Source organism: Oncorhynchus clarkii, chromosome 16 (genome assembly GCF_045791955.1).
Source record: "Oncorhynchus clarkii lewisi isolate Uvic-CL-2024 chromosome 16, UVic_Ocla_1.0, whole genome shotgun sequence".
NCBI classification, from domain to species: Eukaryota; Metazoa; Chordata; class Actinopteri; order Salmoniformes; family Salmonidae; genus Oncorhynchus; species Oncorhynchus clarkii.
The window spans coordinates 38,216,000-38,236,179 of record NC_092162.1 but is presented as its reverse complement, the minus strand read 5'-3'; the positions used below and the strand labels follow the sequence as shown (position 1 = coordinate 38,236,179).

At 41.2% G+C, this 20,180-nt stretch overlaps 2 protein-coding genes across 6 annotated transcripts in view; both read right to left on the bottom strand.

The window, feature by feature from the left end:
• The window catches only part of LOC139368397 (uncharacterized), a 72,112-nt gene extending 60,152 nt beyond the window's left edge, over positions 1-11,960 (bottom strand). Inside the window, exon 1 of the mRNA XM_071107215.1 lies at positions 11,416-11,960. The gene's annotated coding sequence lies outside the window, so the exon portion shown is untranslated. The remainder of the gene's footprint in view (positions 1-11,415) is intronic.
• Positions 11,961-12,855: 895 nt separating this feature from the next.
• LOC139368396 (protein FAM3A-like) lies at positions 12,856-19,702 on the bottom strand. 5 transcript variants are annotated; one of them, XM_071107213.1, is made up of 11 exons: positions 19,618-19,700; positions 18,818-18,872; positions 18,580-18,687; positions 17,705-17,728; positions 17,393-17,516; positions 16,748-16,806; positions 16,550-16,600; positions 16,209-16,293; positions 15,608-15,734; positions 14,814-14,925; positions 12,856-14,581 (listed from the first exon to the last, which is right to left on the bottom strand). In XM_071107213.1, the coding sequence occupies exons 2-10, from the start codon at positions 18,828-18,830 to the stop codon at positions 14,827-14,829; spliced, it is 690 nt and encodes a 229-aa protein (XP_070963314.1). In that variant the 5' UTR covers positions 18,831-18,872; positions 19,618-19,700; the 3' UTR covers positions 12,856-14,581; positions 14,814-14,826. The 5 variants fall into 5 exon arrangements, with proteins under 5 accessions (XP_070963314.1, XP_070963315.1, XP_070963312.1 ...); XM_071107214.1 differs by having other exon boundaries at positions 12,856-14,576; XM_071107211.1 differs by having other exon boundaries at positions 19,134-19,639.
• Positions 19,703-20,180: the final 478 nt, after the last annotated feature.

The window sequence follows — 20,180 nt, the reverse complement described above, 5'->3', positions numbered from 1 at the left end:
CTCTTGTAGAATACTGGTTTAGATGTAGTTAATTATTCCTTGTCCACGAACATTCGACCACCCATCAGAAATGATTGCAATACAGTCTGCTTTCTCTAGGATTTGCTTGACCTTCACTTGAACTCTGTTGAACTCTGCATCCAGCAAATGAGTAGATAAAGCATGTGTGGTTGGAGGGGTGTATGCTGGGTGAAGAACATTCAGAAATCTCTTCCAATACACATTGTCTGTGAGCATCAGAGGTGAACCAGTTGCATACACAGCCTCGAGAAAGACATTCATCAGCATTTCTCTGACTACGTTCCTCCATTGATTCAAAAACACTTCTGATTCCAGGAAGACCATGAGCTGTTTCTATCGATAAGGTGTCTGATTCCTCATTTTCCCCTTGAATAGAAGTAGAGGGACTTTTGTCAGAGGTTGCTTATTGTGAGTGCTGAGGGAACTTTATGCACTTGGCCAGATGATTCTGCATCTTTGTTGCATTCTTCACATATGATTTCGCACAGTATTTGCAAATGTACACAGCGTTTCCTTCTACATTAGCTGCAGTGAAATGTCTCCACAAATCAGATAGGAAAATGCCACCGGCACTATAAAGATTAGGAAGAAATGACTAAAAAAAACCGAATACAATTCCATGTACAGATAAATAGTTCTCATTAGTGTGCAAGATCTTGAAAATCAGCTGTACATGTGATGGAAGAATGCACTGTGCATGCAGAGGGTTGCAATTCCATTGAATTGGGGATAGTTTAACCAAAATATGCCACAAGACCTAGAATTGCCTTGTGTATCTCACAAAAAAAGGTTCACTGTTATGCGCTAACTTTTTTGATGAATTTAAGAAAAAGTCCACAAATCCCGGAATTTTACCGGAAAGTTTCCGACCCTTTGCAACCCTAATTAAGATGCTACATCTGTACGTACACACACATACAGTACATACACATGCACAACCATTTGAACGCTGTAATAAATCACTCTCTGTCTGTGTGTGGGTGTGTGGTTTCCCTTGCAGAAAAATCTCTGTCACTCTGTCTCTAGGTGTCAGGTATTTTCCGACCCTGTCACAGCAGCCAATAATCTGTAAACTCTTAACGGTGTCTGTCAACTTGTTTTTGTAGCTACTCTATTACACAGTAATAGCCTAATACATTTTACAAATATACAGTACTGTTCATAAAGAAAATTGTTGGGGCAAAATCTACTTTTTACATGATAAATGGGCAATGTGCTAAGTAAGCCTAGTTATTGATCACTCTTGAGCTCTAAAATGTAGCTGAAATATTCTCAAAAGAAAACAATAGGCTTCCAGAATTTACAGTTTAAAACTGAATCGAGCCCAACCCTGACACTAAAGAAGCGATCCACTGTTAAATTAAGTTATCAATAACTAAAGAAATGTTGAGGGAAGTGAGGAAGTGAAAAGGTTAAGACCTGTAGTAAATGAATGAGTCTGTCCAGGAGTGTGTGCAGGTGTAGGTACATGTAGGGAGGTAAGCTATTCAGGACTCCAGTTAGCCTACACTGATATTCATGTGCAACGGGACACAGCTACAGTATGGTGCTAAAGACTCTTGTCAACCACCACCCCTGTATAGTGTTACATAACAGCTTGTTCAGAACAGTCAGTTGTGATGACTTGTTCATTTGAATAGCCTACATATGGCATTGGCAGGCTACCTATCTTGTTCAGAAAGAAAAGTATTTAAAAAAGGTATCTAAGTAGTCACATGCACCAGTCAGCTCTCTCTGTAGTTGCAATTTACCAGGGGACGAGGTTACAAAGTAAGTTGTAAAAAAACGTAATTGTAACGTTGTTATACCCCAACATTTAAAAAGTCAACGTTTACTCACCACATGGGGACTAACAGAAGCTCATTACAACCATATGTCTCCTTCCTATCCTATCACAATTACTCAACATCCAGTCAAGCATGTCCTCTCTGAGAATCAGAATCTCAGACCCACAATATCAATACCTGTCACTCAAATGAGTGATACAATAGTACAAAGGTGGGAGGAGATACTAGAATAACTGCTAGGATCATCATGAAGGGAGGGGAGACCCTAGACTAACTGCTAGGATCATCATGAAAGGAGGGGAGACCCTAGACTAACTGCTAGGGACACCGTGAAGAGAGGAGACCCTAGACTAACTGCTAGGATCATCATGAAGGGAGGAGAGACCCTAGACTAACTGCTAGGGACACCATGAAGGGAGGAGAGACCCTAGACTAACTGCTAGGGACACCATGAAGGGAGGAGACCCTAGACTAACTGCTAGGGACACCATGAAGGGAGGAGACCCTAGACTAACTGCTAGGGACACCATGAAGGGAGGAGACCCTAGACTAACTGCTAGGGACATAATGAAGGGAGGAGATACTAGACTAAGTGCCAGGAACACCATGAAGGTAGGAGAACGAGAAAGAATTCCAGTTCAGTTACATTCCAGAAGCAGGCAAAGACATCCTCTAAGACCTATACGGTACAGTAATAAGCCCTACTGCAAGGCAAGAACCTCCATCTGACTAAAGAATAGAACTCCAGTGTGCAGCATGAGGATTGAGACAAAGACGAAAGGTATAGGCCCTTTTTCTATATAGCGCACAAAAGCCATTATGGTTGTGGAAACATGCCATTGGACTACTCTGTGTCTAATGGCTGTCTAGTCAAGTAAGTATCTACTAGCCTAATGGGAGCGAGACAGTAATATTCTTCCAAACCTCTTAACTGACGTATTCCCCTCACATTACCGTTCTTACCCGAGCCGTATCGTCCTGGCTCTGATATTTCCTTTTCACATTGTCCTTATCAATTGATGTGACCACAAACTAGGGAAATTAATTAACCACTATGTTGAACACCAATGGGGATTTGGGGAAGACATTTATATGTCTGTGGGATAGACATACCAAGAGTCTTGCTGGCTGGAAAGGTAAGTCCAACATCTGATTGTGGTCTTCGTCTTTATCAATAGATATAAGTTTGACCATAAACTAGGAAACGGAACCAATGTGGTTGTGGTGAACCCCAGACGTATTATGTAAGTCTATGGGACATACCTTGTTCTAGTTCTGTTTGTGCTCTCCTGCCAACTTCTATAGTAATTTGCAAGACAGCACAAACAGAACTAGGACCAGGTTAGACAGACATAGCAAGAGACCACAGATAGTGGGGACAAACATACTATATAAGTGAGTCTATGAATCAGACAGACATGGATTGGTAAGGCCTCAGCATAAAATGGGTGGCGCAGGAGACAAAACAACAGAAAGGGAAGTTCTCCTTTAAACAACAGCTTATTTCCCAGTGTTCCGTAAGGTAAGGAGTTCCTATGTAATGACCGCCATATCCACAGACAGTTATCACAGTGCATCAAACACATTCACACAGCCCATCCCTCTTTCTCTCACACACACACAAACACACCCACAAATATGCACGTACACACACAGACGTGTGTAACGTACACTCACGCACATACAGGCATGCGCGCAGACACACACAAACATGTCCCCTTAAAAAATATATATATAAAAAATTAATGTCAAAAGGAATTTCCTGACACCTGGCAAATGACCGCCCATGTAGGCAGAAAATGTTAAACCACCACGGTACTGTCCCAAAAAGCACCCTATTCCTTATATAGTGCACTACTTTTGACCAGAGCCCTGACAAAAACTAGTGTTTGGCACCCTATTCCCTGTAAAGTGCAAATGTTTTGACCAGGTCCCTGGTCAATAGTGTGCCTAGGCATCTGGTCAAAAGTAGTGCACTATATAGGGAATAGGTGCTATTTGAGACACAACTCCTGTGTTTTTGTGTGAAGGCACATGTTCGCAATCACATGTCAATACTGGTCTGAATCCCAGCCATTCAGCCTTGCAGTAATGCAGTTACATCAACTAGGCTTACGTGTAATGAGATGTGAACATTCAATACATGCTGTATTCTGCCTCCCTGTCCCTCCAGGCCCTTTACGGAGCATATCGGTATGTACACCTGCAGTCGTGCTAATAACAAGGCCTAATAGTTTTTTGAAATGCACAGCCAAAATCACCATGGCACATTCAGTTGATTATTGCGAAAAGTTTACAGTATGGGTTATTGCTTCCTTTCATTTTACCTGCAACTCCTCTAAAGAAACTGGAAGTCAAAGTTTGAACATTTTACAGGACAATTCAAACATGGGAAACTAAATCACACAATTTAGGCTACCACACTCTCAATCACATAGTTAGATATGGAGAATAGACTAAGGGTCCCTCTCTCACACTAAACTGCAAACTAACACTGTGGTACATTTCTCCCTCCCTCCCTCCCTGACTCTTTTCATCCCTCCCTCCCTGCCTCTTTTCATCCCTCCCTCCCTGCCTCTTTTCATCCCTCCCTCCCTGCCTCTTTTCATCCCTCCCTTTGTCAGTATACACACATTAATCCCCTGGGACTGAACAGCCTCTGTAGATTTAGTCAGGCAGACAAAGGAGGAGCCAGGGGAATGGGGGTGCATGCCAGTGTGTGTATGTGTGATGTGCAGTTCGCGAACGACTCTTTTTACTGACTCGAGAGTCATTTGTTTTTTGAGTGACTGGTTAATTTTAGTCATTCGTTTTACTTGCTAGTCCTACAGCAGGATTAATACACGCACCTCCGACTCAGTGGCTTCAGAGACGTGCTACGACCAACAACCGTCTATCATATGTTCACAGGAAAATAGATCACAATGCAGGCAGCATAGAGAAGAAAAATGTTAAGAACTGATAATTGATCGCATGGTCCAATATGTCAATTAATTGATTATTGAATGCTATGATGGACACAGCTTTATAGAACCAAAGCATACACAGACTCCGCTTAAAAAACTCAAACTCGAGAACAGATTGTTTGGCGGGGCTGCAGTTCGCAAACAATATTGTGCTTATCACCCCCACAGCAGTCAAGCAATGCATTCCGCCAAAAGTCGTTCACAATCTAGTCCGGTTGAGGCCACAACTAGACCTTGTTTCAAATGTATCAAGAAATAATCTTATTTGTATGCCTAGAAATAAACAAATGTACATTGATTAAAAGCACACTTTTACAAGTCTCAGTCACAAATGACAGCTCCAATAAGTCCCCTATGTTGAATGCCATGTGAACGAGAGGCTTATAAAATCATGACTCCTGAGTTTTAGTTCATAGTTCACTGGTACGGGGCCCTGCGTGCCCCCTATGGTAAACGAGAGGCTTATAGAATCATGACTTTTGAGTTTTCAGTTCAGCAGTAGGGGGTCCTGCGTGCTCTGGGCATTACTGATTAAAATGAGTCGAAAAAGCTGTTCTTTTGACTGAACTAGTCAAAAAAAATCTGAGTCAGCAAAAAGAGCCGAACTTCCCATTACTAGTGCGTGTGTGTGTTCGTGCATGTAATTGGGGGGGGGGGGCTTGTGTGTGTGTGTGACTGGGAGGGAGACAGATGTTGGGACATGAGTTTGATGAAAAGTGTGAATAAAAGGGGGGACAGCGAGAGAGAGAGAGAAAGGAGGAGAGAGAGAGAGAAACCACAGGCAGGAGGGGGGCTGGATGGTTTGAAGGGGTGGGAAAAATGTGTGTGTGAAAGAGAACAAGAGCGAGAGAAAGAGACGGGGGTGACACAGACAAAAAGGGGGTTGGAGGGGATTTTCCCTGATAAAATATGTACCAGTGTGTGTGAATGAAAGCAGTGACTATAGCTACATTTCTGCTTGAACAAAAACAACCACAGTTTGCACACGGAGGAGTGGGACAGAGAAAAATACAATTACAAAGACAAATGAGAGTCAGATAGGAATGAGAGAGGTTGGAATGGGCGTAGAGAAAAATGAGTGGAGAGATTGGATTCCATTAACATAGAAATATTACTACAGGCTGAGTGACTTGACTGTGTGACAGGGAGCATAAGGAGTAGAAGCCATGCAAGTTTTGCCCTGAGATGATTTGCTCTGTTCAGGGCACAGCAGTCATAGAAATAGAATCCCTGCACAAAATCAATGCCGGTCCATTCATTATGGCATCATTGACTTGAATTTAGATACTGTTCTAGTGGTTGTATTTCTTTGAGTTTGGTGCCCAGATGCCACCGCCACGCTGATCTATCACTCCTTGCTATTGGTGGGTTCAAACCCTTCTGGGGGCACGGCAGACACACAGGGATGGATGGGGACATGGGGAGTGAGGAGCGGGGGACACAGATGGAGGAACCCTCATAAGTTTGCCATTGGTTCAAACCCTTCTGGGTTGGAGGGGAGACATGCATGGATATGAATGGAGGGGGAAGACAGGGGACGAGGCACGGGAGAGGGCGGGGGGGGACACAGGTGAATATGGGGACGGGGGGGGAACAAGGACAGAGGAATTCTCATAAGCTCGTTTAGGGCTCATGACATTTTGTCAGCCGGTGATTGTCAAGCAAATAACTGCCGGTCTCACTGTAATTGACCGTTAATTAGCATAAACACATTTAGCATAGTGCATAGCCTACAAGCCACTGAAGCAGACCTTTGGAACATCTACATTTTTAAAAGTCTAATAAATCCATGTAATATAGCCTACACCATCACAATAAACCATTATTTATTCTAAAGTAACATGATAAAGAAAATGTCCATCTCAGAAGACCAGAATAGCACATTCTTAAGTTGTCCTTATGTTAGGCCCTGATCTGGCTATACCATATGGCTGTGGGCTACACTAGTTCATTTAGCAGACAAGATTTGCTTCGAATTCCATGGTATTATTTTATAGTATGAAGAATAAAATTGAACACAGCTGAATAAAATGGAAAATATATTTTCTCCAAATTATTTCAAAGGAAGTGCGCACATGCAGCTATTCTGTGTTGAGCGATTAACAAAGAAACAGGTCCTCTTATATGCTTACTTTAGAGTTATTTATGCCACTTTAGTAGTGATAGAAATGTTGGGTAATATGTTTTGATGTTTAATACATTCTAAGGCTGCATGAAGGGACTAATGATCTGAAAAAAGTCACAATCTGCACACACTTCATCAGTCTCTCATTCACAATTTGACAAACACTTGATGATAATTTTCCGGCGGCATCCTCCATGTGTGGCTGTAATGCCCCCTAAAAATCCATGCCTTATGTGGCCGTCGTGCCCTTGGGCTGAATATAATAGGCTAATTATAAATGTCCATCTCCTGGCTGCCGTGTTCCGAAGCACCTCTCACTCACATGGCTCTCTCAGATGTAGCCAATGCCCGTCACATGATCGGGTCCTTCTCACAGGCATTTCAGCTAAGCAATAGGCTACAAGTGACAGAAGACAGACACATCAGGGATGCAACTGCCCGAATCCCTGTAAAACTAATTCTGAGGCACATATTTAAGATGTTAGAACTGTGCAATAAATAAATATTCCAAACATACTCTGGGACAGTTGTGTGATGCGATAGATCCCAAATTAATACAAACACTCACATCAAAAAACGTTTTAAAAGCAATGAGGCTGATCGTTTATTTTGTATTTTTTTTAAATAAACTATTAAGCTATTTTTTCACATTATAAGCCCAGCAATGTGCACATTGTAGGCTATAAGAGAATGTTCCAAAACGCAATGAATTAGCGGGAAAAGTGACGGCAAATGTGATTATGCATGTAACGCTTTATTATAAAGCTGCATTTTTATGGTGAAAATTATCTTCCCCAAACTGGCATATATAAGAGCTGCTTATGCCAGTTAGGCTCTACACAAGTTATAAAGCGGATTAATGTGCTTCATTTTAAAAAGTTATTTGTCCACTTTAGTTGTGATACAAACCTTACCAAAACATATAGGCCTATGGGCTAGGATACATGAGGTGTACAACTATGATTTGAAGTATGAGCTTGCCTGCAAAAGCTGGGCATCATTCACAAGTGATAGTCTGATGGGTGACAATATTAGCCTATTCTTAATTTAATGTCGTCTTCACATATACTAAATTATATGTGTGTGAGATATTAGTTTCATGCATCTGTCTCGAGAGAAAGGGGCATAGAGAAAAAAAACATGTCATCTATGCACTTAAATAGCGAATGGAGGCCTATGCACTTAAATAAAAAATGGGGGACGCTTTTCCCATGGTTCATTTTCCTGCCAACCAGGTAGGCTATACTCCTGTTGTAAAGCGAAGCAATGTGCTTAATATTAGGACATTTGAGAAATATAGTATGGCTAGCCTATAGAAAGCTCACGCAATTGCATAGTCTATAGAAATGTTGCGCAACATGAGCACTCATGAAGTGTTTGATTAGATTTTCAATTACATTTGTCAGAGTAATTAGAGGGACAATAGAGTGCTGAGTACCAGGCAGTTAGCAAGTTTGGTAGGCTACTAAATCAGCAGCATCAGAGCTCGGAGAAACCTAATTACCGTGGCCACGTGGAATTTGACTGTGGTCATAACTCGTGACTGCCGGTATGGCGGTAATATGGCCACCGTAACTGCCCTAAGTTCGTTAAAGCATTGCTCATTATCTCTGGCTGATTAATCACGTGAGCAGAGAACAAAAACCGACCGCCAGGGAGGTGTGTGTTTTGGAAAGAAACGTTTTAATAAGAGTGTCATTGTACTCTGACAGCAGGCAAAATAAGGCCATAAAAATTATCTCAGCCTGACGAAGACCTTGGGGTGGAAACGTTGCACAATAAAACTGCAGGAGCATTTCTACAGTGTCACGGTATCTTTCATACATCTGAATTTACATTTCAATCTTTATTTTAATTTAACTAGGCAAGTCAGTTAATAAGAACATTAAGAACAAATTCTTATTTACAATGGCGGCCTACCCCGGCCAAACCCGGACGACGCTGGGCCAATTGTGCATCGCCCTATGGGAAAAACCAATCACGGCCGGTTGTGATACAGCCTGGAATCGAACCAGGGTCTGTAGTGACGCCTCTAGCACTGAGATGCAGTGCCTTAGACCGCTGCGCCACTCAGGAGCTAATCTAAGGAGAACCAATAAGAATATAGTACTTTGATGAGATGAAAGCATGTGTTCTATTGGTCAAAGTAACAAGTACCAGGAATTTGGAATTCATTCAGAGGCTACTGGTCAAATGGATCAAAGAGGATCAAATGGACATAAAACACCTTATTTGACTTTGAAAATATAAAATCATAAAAGTTAAACTTCCTTCCTCTCATAATAAATCGACATCACAGTATCCGACTCTTTGACATGTTGCTCCTGTCCTGCATCTACAGATAGACTGGGAGTTGGAAATGTGTTGAAAAACTAAAAACTGAACTTTGATTCTTGAATCGAACACAATGATTGTACTCTACCCATTAGGGAAACCAAGGGCTGAAAAACACAGCAACTATTTTTGTCAAATCCAGGTCAAGCATGTGAGACAGAGGGTAGTGAAGGTATCAAGCGCACAGTGGGCCGTTCACTACCAGATACCTCAGAGAGCGAGAGCGAGAGAAAGAGCAGAATAATAGATGGTTAGATAATTATCTGACTCTTTCACACCCTCTCCTGTCCTCTCTCCCCTCTTCTCCTTCCCCACTGAACAGTCTATCTAATCCAGGTGAGAGAGCCATAATCAGCAGATGGCTGGCTACATGATGAGTCAGGATTACAACATGTTACTAAAGTGGCTTAGGCCGACTACTGGAGTGGAGCTCTCATCACAATGGATGGATCAACCAGTTTTATTGTATTACCACGCATCAAACTCTTATCTACTCAAGCTCCAATCACAATGGATGAATGAGCCCTTTTATTGCTATTACTAGGCCCACTACACATGACTAGTGACTTGCTATTCCTGGAGCTTCTTCCTATCCATGGATGAAATCAGCCCTTTGTCTTATTACACATCATTACAACTGACCGAGGATAAGCTGAACACGTTTGAACTGAATTGTTTCAGACAAACAAAGAGTACTAAAGTGGCTTAAAGGACACAGCTATTGGAGCGCTCTCCCATGCGTGGATGGATGAGCCTGATAGCGTACTGCAGATAGAAAAATAATGATTAGAATGGCAGAAGCATCTCAAGTCATAGGGTACTTATTCTATTTCTATGCTACAGAGAGCATCACCTCTGAAGCAAACGGTTTCATAGCATTTCATTTTGGTATTGCGATTTATTAAGAATATGGATGCTATACTCATTATGGCTTTCAGTGGTTGTATTCAAGGGTTCAACATGAAGTCGTCAACATTTCTATTAAGAAGGAATGGTCTGATAATGAATTGAGCACATCGCTATTATAGACCATGGTAGCATCCAAAATGGCACCCCATTCCAAGTGGACTACATATAGGGAATAGGGTACCATTTCAGACACAACCCATGTGCCATTACTCCCTGTGGGCTAATCCAATCCAACTCATAACCAGTGCTTTGACTCTCCCTTTAACAAAAAAATGAAATGTGAATTATATTTTCATTAAATGCATTATATGAAGGTCCACTATCCCAAATGATTACTTTTCATTTCCATCAAACCTCAAAAAGTTGTTTGCTCATCAAATAGTCTACCTGAAGCGAATAACCAAAAATAGGTGTCAGGAAAGAATATTGCTATTTGTTTAAATAGCAAAAAAAGGATAATAATTTTACCGAGCCAATTTTGACTTACAAACGCACTTGTCATTTACAGCCAATAATTTCTATAGACAGTCATTTCTATAGACCGTCTGTCGTATAGGGGCTGGTGTGGCAGTCGTCAGACAATAAACACACTGAATGATTATTGATTGATCATAACCTAGAAAGCAAATGGCAACGTTATAGCGTTTGCAGCCTACAGCCGGACATTGTTTACCATTAACACATCAAGGGCAAGTCCATCCTCAAAAGGCTTATTTTCTTGCTTTCCACTGGCTGCTGCAACAATGTACGAAGCAGTAGCAGGGGGACAAGGATGTAGTCCAAAATAGGCTCCAGCGAGCATATCATTTATAATTATAGCAAAGTTTGAAATCCCCCCACCCCCAAACAAAAAACATAAATGGATACGTTATAATGACAATATACATTCGTTGTTTAAGCAGGGGATGCTAAGCTAACGTATAAATCAATTGGCAAATAATACATTTGATGGCATTATACTAGGCTATCCCCGCCCGCGTTACTAAAATCTGGCAGAACGTAAACAACGTACCGGTAGCCTTTGAAATAATTTATGAACATTGTAGTCTACCATGTGCTGCATGTAAAATATGACAATTTGACCCGATATCACCGGCTGGGAGCATTTAAAACCCCAATCAGATATCTCGGTAGTTTGCGTACAAATGACACATTGTAACAGCTAAACTACCCCGGTGAATAGAAACATACATTATATTCCAAGTGGTCAAAGCAGGATTGGAAATGTGTTACATTGCAATAGAAATAAATGTCGAAAGAAAACTGCACTTACCTAAATGTATCATCTCGTTGACGTCCATTCGGATGTATTATAGGCAAGCTGGTACCAGACAGCTAGCAAGCTAGCTAAAGCCCTATAATGTATATTCCTGTCATGTAGCTCTATAGCTAACCAAAATATTTCAAACGTTGCTCAAGCGACCTTTAAATTACACTTCATTGCCATTTAATTGTTTAAAAACAATATTCCCTCAAAATAGGCAAGATACGACACGTTTTCAAATTATATCCTTTTAAAAATTGTAGCTTCCCCTTGGTGCTGCCTGTTGGTAAATCCAAACTTGAAAATCCACACTCGAGTCGTCGAGTCTCAGTCTATACGGGAGCAGGCGGTATGTCTACGTGCTGCCATAAAGATGCTTGCCTTTCGTTGGTTTGATTACATATTTCCCCGTCAGCCTTCGTTGTGGCGAGATATTCATGTACACCTACCTATACGTGCATATACCTTCAGACGTTCATTTGTGTACCTAATAGACAAGATACGAGTCACGCGGCCATCTGTGTACAAGGTGTAACCGCATACGCTTGCTGGGCTTCTCCTTTCCTCACTACAATCCGCGGAGGCACTTGCCACAGGCTCGTCCGATGTGCGCACGCCACCGCTACCCAACAGGGCCACAAGAGGGCGGCACACGCAAGCTCGACGGTGGCACAAGTCCGCGAGTTGTTGTGATTCTGGATGGACAGATAGCCACCAACAAATGCAAGAAATGGCCATGTGTTGAATCGTAAGTGATTGGTTTTTAGCTAGTTTTTCATTTAGTTGTTGATAGCATGTCTTGTTTTGACTGATTTCATGTCAATGCTAATATGGCAACAAAAACATCGCCAGCTATTCAACCAACTTTAACGATTTATTTGAGAGACAAGTGCAAGTTAATTTCAAACATTGGAGACGAAATATAGTTTACATATCTAAGACATAGTTGCGCACGCGTTGGTTTTGTTGCTAAACAACCAACCCATCTATAAAGAGGCTCAAGTGCAAAATTAACAAGTAATTTGGCGCCCCCTGGTGTACTAATGAAATGACCGCTGTCGCTGCACAGTGCAAGACTGAAGCATGATGCGGCATTATACATGAACAATTTCCCACAGGTCTAGGGCTGCTGCATGTACCAAGCGTCTGAGTCCTGATCGATTTATTTTTTAAGCATAATTCACAAGATTACATGGACATGTGTGTCTAAAGAGTGAGTGCTGCTCTAGGACCAGTTTTGCCCAACATAGACAAGGGGAACCTGATCCTAGATCAGCACTCCTACTCGGCAACACTTGATACATACGATCTGATCTTCTTTAAGTTCAGCTGACATGAGCTTATTCAATCTTTCATATTGTCTTACATCAACCCATAAGGCATGACAGTAATTGCCAAATACATACTTTACATGCACTCATACTTCACAAAAGGATTGCCTATAAAATACACTCTTGGTAGTATTTTAATTTACTGACCCACAGCTAACCTGGTCCCAGATCTGTATGTGCTCTTGCCAACTCCATTGCCAAGCCATGACAATCATTGACAAGGATTTGGCATGATAGCACAGACTGGCACTCAGGCTAAACCACACAGCACACAGAGAATATTGAGATCTTTTAATAACTTACAAAATAGTTTGTCACAAAAATGAATATTAAGAATTCTACAGTACACTTGGTTTCATAGCACTTTGTCTATTTCTGGACCAAAACCTAAAACATTATGCTTCGCTTGTTTTCAGTGTATTCTAAATGCAACAAATCATGTATATTTTACTATCAAATTCAAAGAGGAGGAAACTGAGATAAATATCAAACTTTTTCCAGGGAAAGAGATTGTCTTTGAAAATGCAAATAAAGTTACACAAATAACAAAATAAAGACAAGGCCTGAGACACGTGGAAAGTGTTGTTACCTAACAGTACAATATATTTATCTTAGGCACTAATGTCGTCACTCTAGTGTACAATTCATGAATATAGCCTACGAGGTGTAAAAACAAGTTTCTTTAGGATTCTAAACTAGTTCTATTCCACGTCAAATACACAAGATTAATCCAAGACACTGTATACATTTGCTAAACAAACAATGATTGCTGCACAGCAAGTTATCTATAAAAGGTGGGAATTTTCAGCACTTTAGCCTGGTCCCAGATGTGTTTGTGCCCCTTTGCAACTCAATTGCACTTGCCCATTGTCAAGCCAAATGTTTGACATGACAATGAATGACAAGGAGTTGGCACTATAGCAGACAGCCACAACTGAATTGAAATCGTTAATTTTCTATATTAAACCTAGGGTACAAAATATGAATGCATTTTAATCTTAATTTAGCACAAAACAGATCTTAGAACAGCCAGCAATAACATATTGCTCATAAACTACTTACTATCTATTATACCTAAATTGTATTCTGGTCAATGTCCATTCAGATAGGCAGTGTTCTCTGGCCTCTTCTTTTTTTTTAAACAGACATTACTTGTTTCAGTTATTAATTTCCATCAAGCATTTACATGGTTTTTTTTTGTTGACCTTTTTCCACTTCTATGCATTTGGTCATCAAACATTTGGTCTCTGAAATATCCCTTTCCTCTATCTGTGGTCACCTGTTATTTCAGCAGTTATTAGGCCTCAAATGATTAAATAAATGCCAAGTTCAGATGTCAAGTGCAAACAGTTGCTTCAACCATCAGTCAAGCTAGCCTAATGAGCTCCAGCATTGTCACAGTGAGATTCCCATCAATCAAGGGATGTCCTTTGCAGCATGTGTTACTTGACCAAAAACAGAAAAAGTATTGTAGGAGCCTGTAGTTCCATGATTTTGTAACAGAGCATTTTTTGTCCAACTTAACTGTTGTCTTACATTACCAATACTCCTGAGTCTCATCAGGGACAGACTGGCCATAAGGCAGTTCTGACAAATGCCAGATGGGCTGGTCCATCTTAAGACCAGTCGGCCTGTTTTAAATGGTTGTTTTTGCACAAAATGATCATTGTTTGGCTAATAACAGGGGCCTCAATGAAATAAAAAAAATTATAATTCTGGTCCCAGTCCATCCCAAGTCTCACTAATCAGAATGAACGCGACGAAGCCTGGAAATCGAGGAAGTCAAACGATCATCGTCCATGCTTCTGCTGCAACAGTTTCTCAAATAGATATGTGCTGCTAACCTTAGAAACAGAGAAACATTGGGTCTCAAAAAGTGCTAGTCCTTAGAAACTGTCTGCATTCCAACACTCCACCCGTCTCCCAAAATGTGCACTTGTCTTGCACACTCCCCGTTATTAAAAGCATTGGATCGGTGTCGGGCCTAAGCATTGGCTGGAGGGGTCCCACCATCGTTAAATCCATGATGATGAGTGTGCACTCATTAGGAGAGAGTGGAGGAAGGGATACATGTACCTGCAGAGAGTGTTTAATTCTCTAAGGGGGCACGGAGGGGGATACAGCCGTCCATTTCGAGAGACTCCGGCCAGCCTTCATACTTGTTACTGCTCTTACTGTTCTTCATACGCTAGGGGGAGGGAGATAGAGAGTGCATGAACATTAGGCTTTACAGCAGGGGTTCTCAAAGTGGGTCCGTGCAAAACTATATAATTGAAAAAAAAAATAATAATATGTAAACATAAATGCACTGTAATGTAGGCTTTAAAACTGCCAAGTTCCCTCTGCCCAGTGGCAAACTGTGTAGAATTGCAGGATATTAGCATTAAAGCTGTAACAAAAAAAATCTCTGCCCGATGACAAAATGAGAAGAATGGCAGGAAATTAGCTTGAACTGCAAAATCTCTCCGATGCCTGGTAAATTCTCTTTCCCCGGGCCCAAGACATGGTTCGTTCAGCCATGTACTGCAGCAGACGTCATAGTAAAACTCCTTGTAATCGTTTTTTAAAATCACAAACCAGTTGTGTTCCGATGATGAATTCTGATGAATTTGCAAACACAAAAGGGGTCCCCGAACCCCAAAAAAGATTGAGAACCCCTGCTTTACAGAACAAACACACTGACAGAGCCATATATACATTACCTATGGACAGAGCTACAAGGAAGAGAACAGTGAGTGTACAGGTGCCTCATGTGTCAGAGGTCATGTCTCCTCATCTCACGCATACACATGTTCAAGCACACCCAATTCTAAGTATGCATGATCCCCGTTTGAGTTGAGTAAATGTGGCTTAAGGTAAAGATAGTCTACCTGTTCGAAAGGACTCTTGTTCTCGATTCCCTTGGCTCCTACAAACACCCAGCTGTCTCTGAAGGTGAGCTCCTTCACTACTGTGCTACCCAGCTCCTCAAACAGACGACGTGCCTCGTCATTCAACCTGACAGAGACACATTAGGTTACAGTCAAGTAGGCTATAATGTCCATAATATCCATAATATCCATTAAGAGACAGTTTCCTGGACAAATATTAAGCCTGGTCTTGGAAACGTTCAGTGGATTCTCCATTAAGTATGCTTTTTAGTCCGAGTAGTGTTAATCTTTGTCCCTTAGAGTTGTTTTTCATGACATGCAGAACTGCATTAAAAGTTGCCAGGATGCAAATGTACATTTTTAGATGTAGCTGTACTGTAATGGTGTACTTCATTGTTAATCTGGTTTTGCTAAGCAAAACTAAACAACTCGCCCCTCCAGAATTCTGTGCGTGTGCCACAGGGTGTAATAACCCGTGTTAAAAGCTTTGCATGTGACTGGAACTCACTTAGCAGTGCCAGGGGGGCAGAAACTACACTATAACAACTATCTGGGGGTGTGGGGGGGTCGAGTGTGGAAAGAGAATATTCTGGACTCTTACTTTGTGGCAGGATCATCAAAGGAAGCTACAAACACAAGTGTTCCCTCATGTAGGGGCCGTAGATACTTCAACAGGTCAGTTACATCTGAGAATGTAGGACAGAGACGATGTCTTAAAAGGGGAACGGTTAAACACCTGGATTTATCAGAACAACATGGGTTGGTTTCCTGCACACAGATTGAGTCTAGTTCTGGATTTAACAGCATGTTCAATGGAGATTCTCTACTGATAGTGCTTCTTAGTCCAGGACTAGACTTAATCGCTGTCCGGGAAACTGGCCCCAGTTGTACCCCTTATTTCACAGAACAGCACATTAATATTAGCTAGTTTAATCCTCTCACCTCCTGCCCACATATCAAAAGATTTAGTGTCTAAGAGCTCTCCCGATACCCCTGAAGAGCAGAAACATGAAGTAGTGGTGTAAGAAATGAGTACACACATAATTCAACAGTTAATCAAGCATCACTATTCGGAACTCAATTGGAAAATTTTACTTTATCAAGATTTGTATTAGTATGAGTGAGATTCTAATTTCTTACCATTTACTAAAGCAATGTTTAGCCCTCTGCCAACATTGTTCTTGACACTGCTCACAAGGCTGAGGGGGAGAAATAGAAGAGGTTGGGAGGCGAGAAGGGTACAAGAGCACACATATTTTGTCAACATACTGTTCAGGGGTCGGTTTTCCCAAAAGCTTTGTAGCACTAAGACCATCCTAAACCCACTGTAGGCAATAGACAAAAGATGAGAGATGAGCTTAGAGCTACTGAGCTTTCAGGAAACTCGCCACGAACAGAATGAAAGGCAGAAAGAAGGGTTGATGGTACAGACAAAACCACCAGATTGATGGACTAGCCTGGTCCCAGATCTGTTTGTGTTTTCTTGCCAACTCATATGGTCATTGATCATAGGAGTTGGCAAGACTGCACAAAGATCTGGGACAAGGCTAGAAAGACAGCAAGTCAGACAAAGAAATAAAATGTAATTTATTATTATTAAATACTTGCATTCAGCTCTTCAGGCAAACTTTAAGGCCTGGTTTAAATGAGATTATGGCAAAGAGAGAGAGATGGGAGAAATAACAAGAACAAAGAAGGGGTAGAGAGAGAGAGATGGATGGATGGAGAGAGATGGATGGAGAGAGTTGACGAGAGAGAGTGTGATTGATAGACAAAAATTCTCACATCTTATCCTCCAGGCAGATTTTGGGCCCAATGACGTTGGCGGCTCCAGAGACAAGACGGAAGGCCAGATGTTTCTGAGGACATGGAGCCGACAGACCACACTTGTACCTGCGTGGTTTGGTCTCTGGAAGAGGGCAAGAGAGGAGACCTGAATTAGCACAATAGAATGAAAGTGTACCCAGGCGGGGAATGTGGTTCTCTACTAAGGGACATAAATTAGCACTGTCCCACTAACATTGAAAGGTTCCAAAATACAACGCTTCAAACTAAGTGATTGCCACTGTAAATAATGGTCTTAACCTTGCCACATACCAGCTGTTGGCTCCTCGTTTGTCCCTGTAGAAAAGATAAACAGGGAATGACACAATCAATCAACCGAATCATAGCTTGAATCAGCAATGTTGTCAATTCTTATAACTGTTGTCGTGGAAATATTGAGTCAAATATTTCTCAGATATCGGAGCTTGTAAATTCAAAGACTTTATTACAAAAAGTAACAAAGCTGAGCAATTCCATGGAAGAACGGACTTTTCTTATTACAGACCTCAGGCATTTATAAATATCCATCTTCAAATAACACACATGGTCACTTCCCTCTATGTAGATGATTAACACCCCTTGGCCTCTCACCACCATTATCTTCCGGTCCCAATTCTTGCTTGTTAACGCTCACATCTGCTCAGTTTAGATTATATTGGTGGCTGCGGCATAGTGTTAGTACAAAAAATATATATACATTTATTGCATATATACTTTCCTAATAAATGCTTTTCTAATAATACTTGGTTGGTACAAACATATGTTCTTATTACATGGCTTTTGGTGCCTATATTAATTAACTAAGGTACACATGTTCTGCTTACGTTCTGTTATGATGTGTCCAACTGGATAAACTCTTTGTTTATCCAGCTCTGTCCATTCACCTGAGCTCAGCCTTTATTCTGCCAACACATGTCTATTAATTAACCCTATGTTTACTTCTGGGAGAACAGTCTAGGCACTGGAAAAATCAACCATAGTCATGAGTTTTCACCTACACTGTTTGATCAAAGTTCAGTTTAGTTCAATATTATTTCAGCACACAGAACCAAATCAAACATGCACACTGGTCAGCTATGTTTCATCAAGACTGGGCTCAATCCAAAACATGTAGATTATAAAACATACATACAGAGATTGTCTCTTACCACTGAAGAAGTGTTTGACCAATGAGCTGCTGTCCCCTCCAAGTATGGAGCTGGCTAACACCCATGTGAGGCCCAGCAATAGCAGCACAGCCACAGCTCGCATTGGCCCTGGCACACAAACACAAATCATTACATTAGAATGATCAACAACAGTACATTACATTCATTAGATAGATGGGCGCACACACACACTTTCTCACATGACACAGACAGTTTTGGTAAGCATATCAATTCTTACCTGCCAATCTCATTATTTATTTATTTCAGAAGCAAGGGCAGACAGGCAAGTAGTCCTAGGGATAGAAAAAACAAACAATGAAACAGAAACTAATAGTAACGTCAGTAAGCACTTTTCACTGGAGAACAATGATGTTTGAAATCTTAAAATGATACATTTATCAAATTACAGTAATCTCTACCAACGAGATGGATTCGATAAGACATGGGGGAGGAGTGAAGAGAAGGTGCCCACTGCAAGGAGGGCAAAGTGGCAACACCCAACCACCGTACAATATATATAAACTTTCATTGAAATTAGTATATCGATTTCCTACCTATTGTCTAAAAGAGGATGAATAATCGATTGTCCCAGCTGGTAAATCGCCAGTTCGTCACCTGGGACTTTATTTCTTCCAAGGAAACCTCAAGACTTTCCCCTCGTGAAAATACACATTTGCTGGGAAGCCACACTTTGAAGCAAAAAAGTAAGCTAATGAAATATGATTTGGACGTCTTAGTTGACCATCTCTAAGGTTTGATTCGTTCCAGTTTTGACAAGTACGCAGGATTTATGTTTATTTCATCAAGCTTGCGATTTTCCGGATTCGTTTTGAGCCTTATATTTTGTCGGTGACGTCGGTCACGGGTATGCGCAACATGGGCTCGCTTATCATCCGCGCGTTAATTTTTCTACGCTACATAAAAACATGTTGACGATATGATGGGATATCATCACCCATATGCATTACATAAACTAATATGAAACGATAATGGATTAGAAAAACTCAATAAAAAAAATATGACTTGAAATACACTTACCCCCTAGTCTAAAAACGGACTTAAGAAGAGCACCAGCTCTAACGTAAATTCTGGCAACATTGGTCGAATTCGATTTGCATGGCCCGGTACCCCGGGTAGGCGGAGTTTTCTTAGTTAGACAATTCAATCACAGAGTTTCCAAACACAGAGATGCAATATCGCGAGACTTTCGGGAACGCTTGCTCGACCGAACAAGATGAACAGGCCGGGGTTTGGGTTTTCAGAAGTCAGTGAGAGAAGAAAAAAATTATTCCTTAGTTGTTAATTTTCTAGATTCGAGGCAACGTCTTAAGTAGTTGAACATGGTATTACTCCAACCTCCTGAAAGTGACAGACTGACACGTTTTCATTTTTTGTCAAAAACAACTTTACATTGAATTGAAGGACTGCTCATGCGCAGTTCGGTGCGATTCGACCGTTAGACCCGATGACGTATTTCTCCGTAATGATGCGGTTTCCCCAACCGCCCTTTCACCCACGCGTTTCCATGGCAATTCCATTGTTTTGGTCAGGTTCATTGACTTTTTTTACCGCATCTATGAGCTTAGCTAGCCAACGTCGCC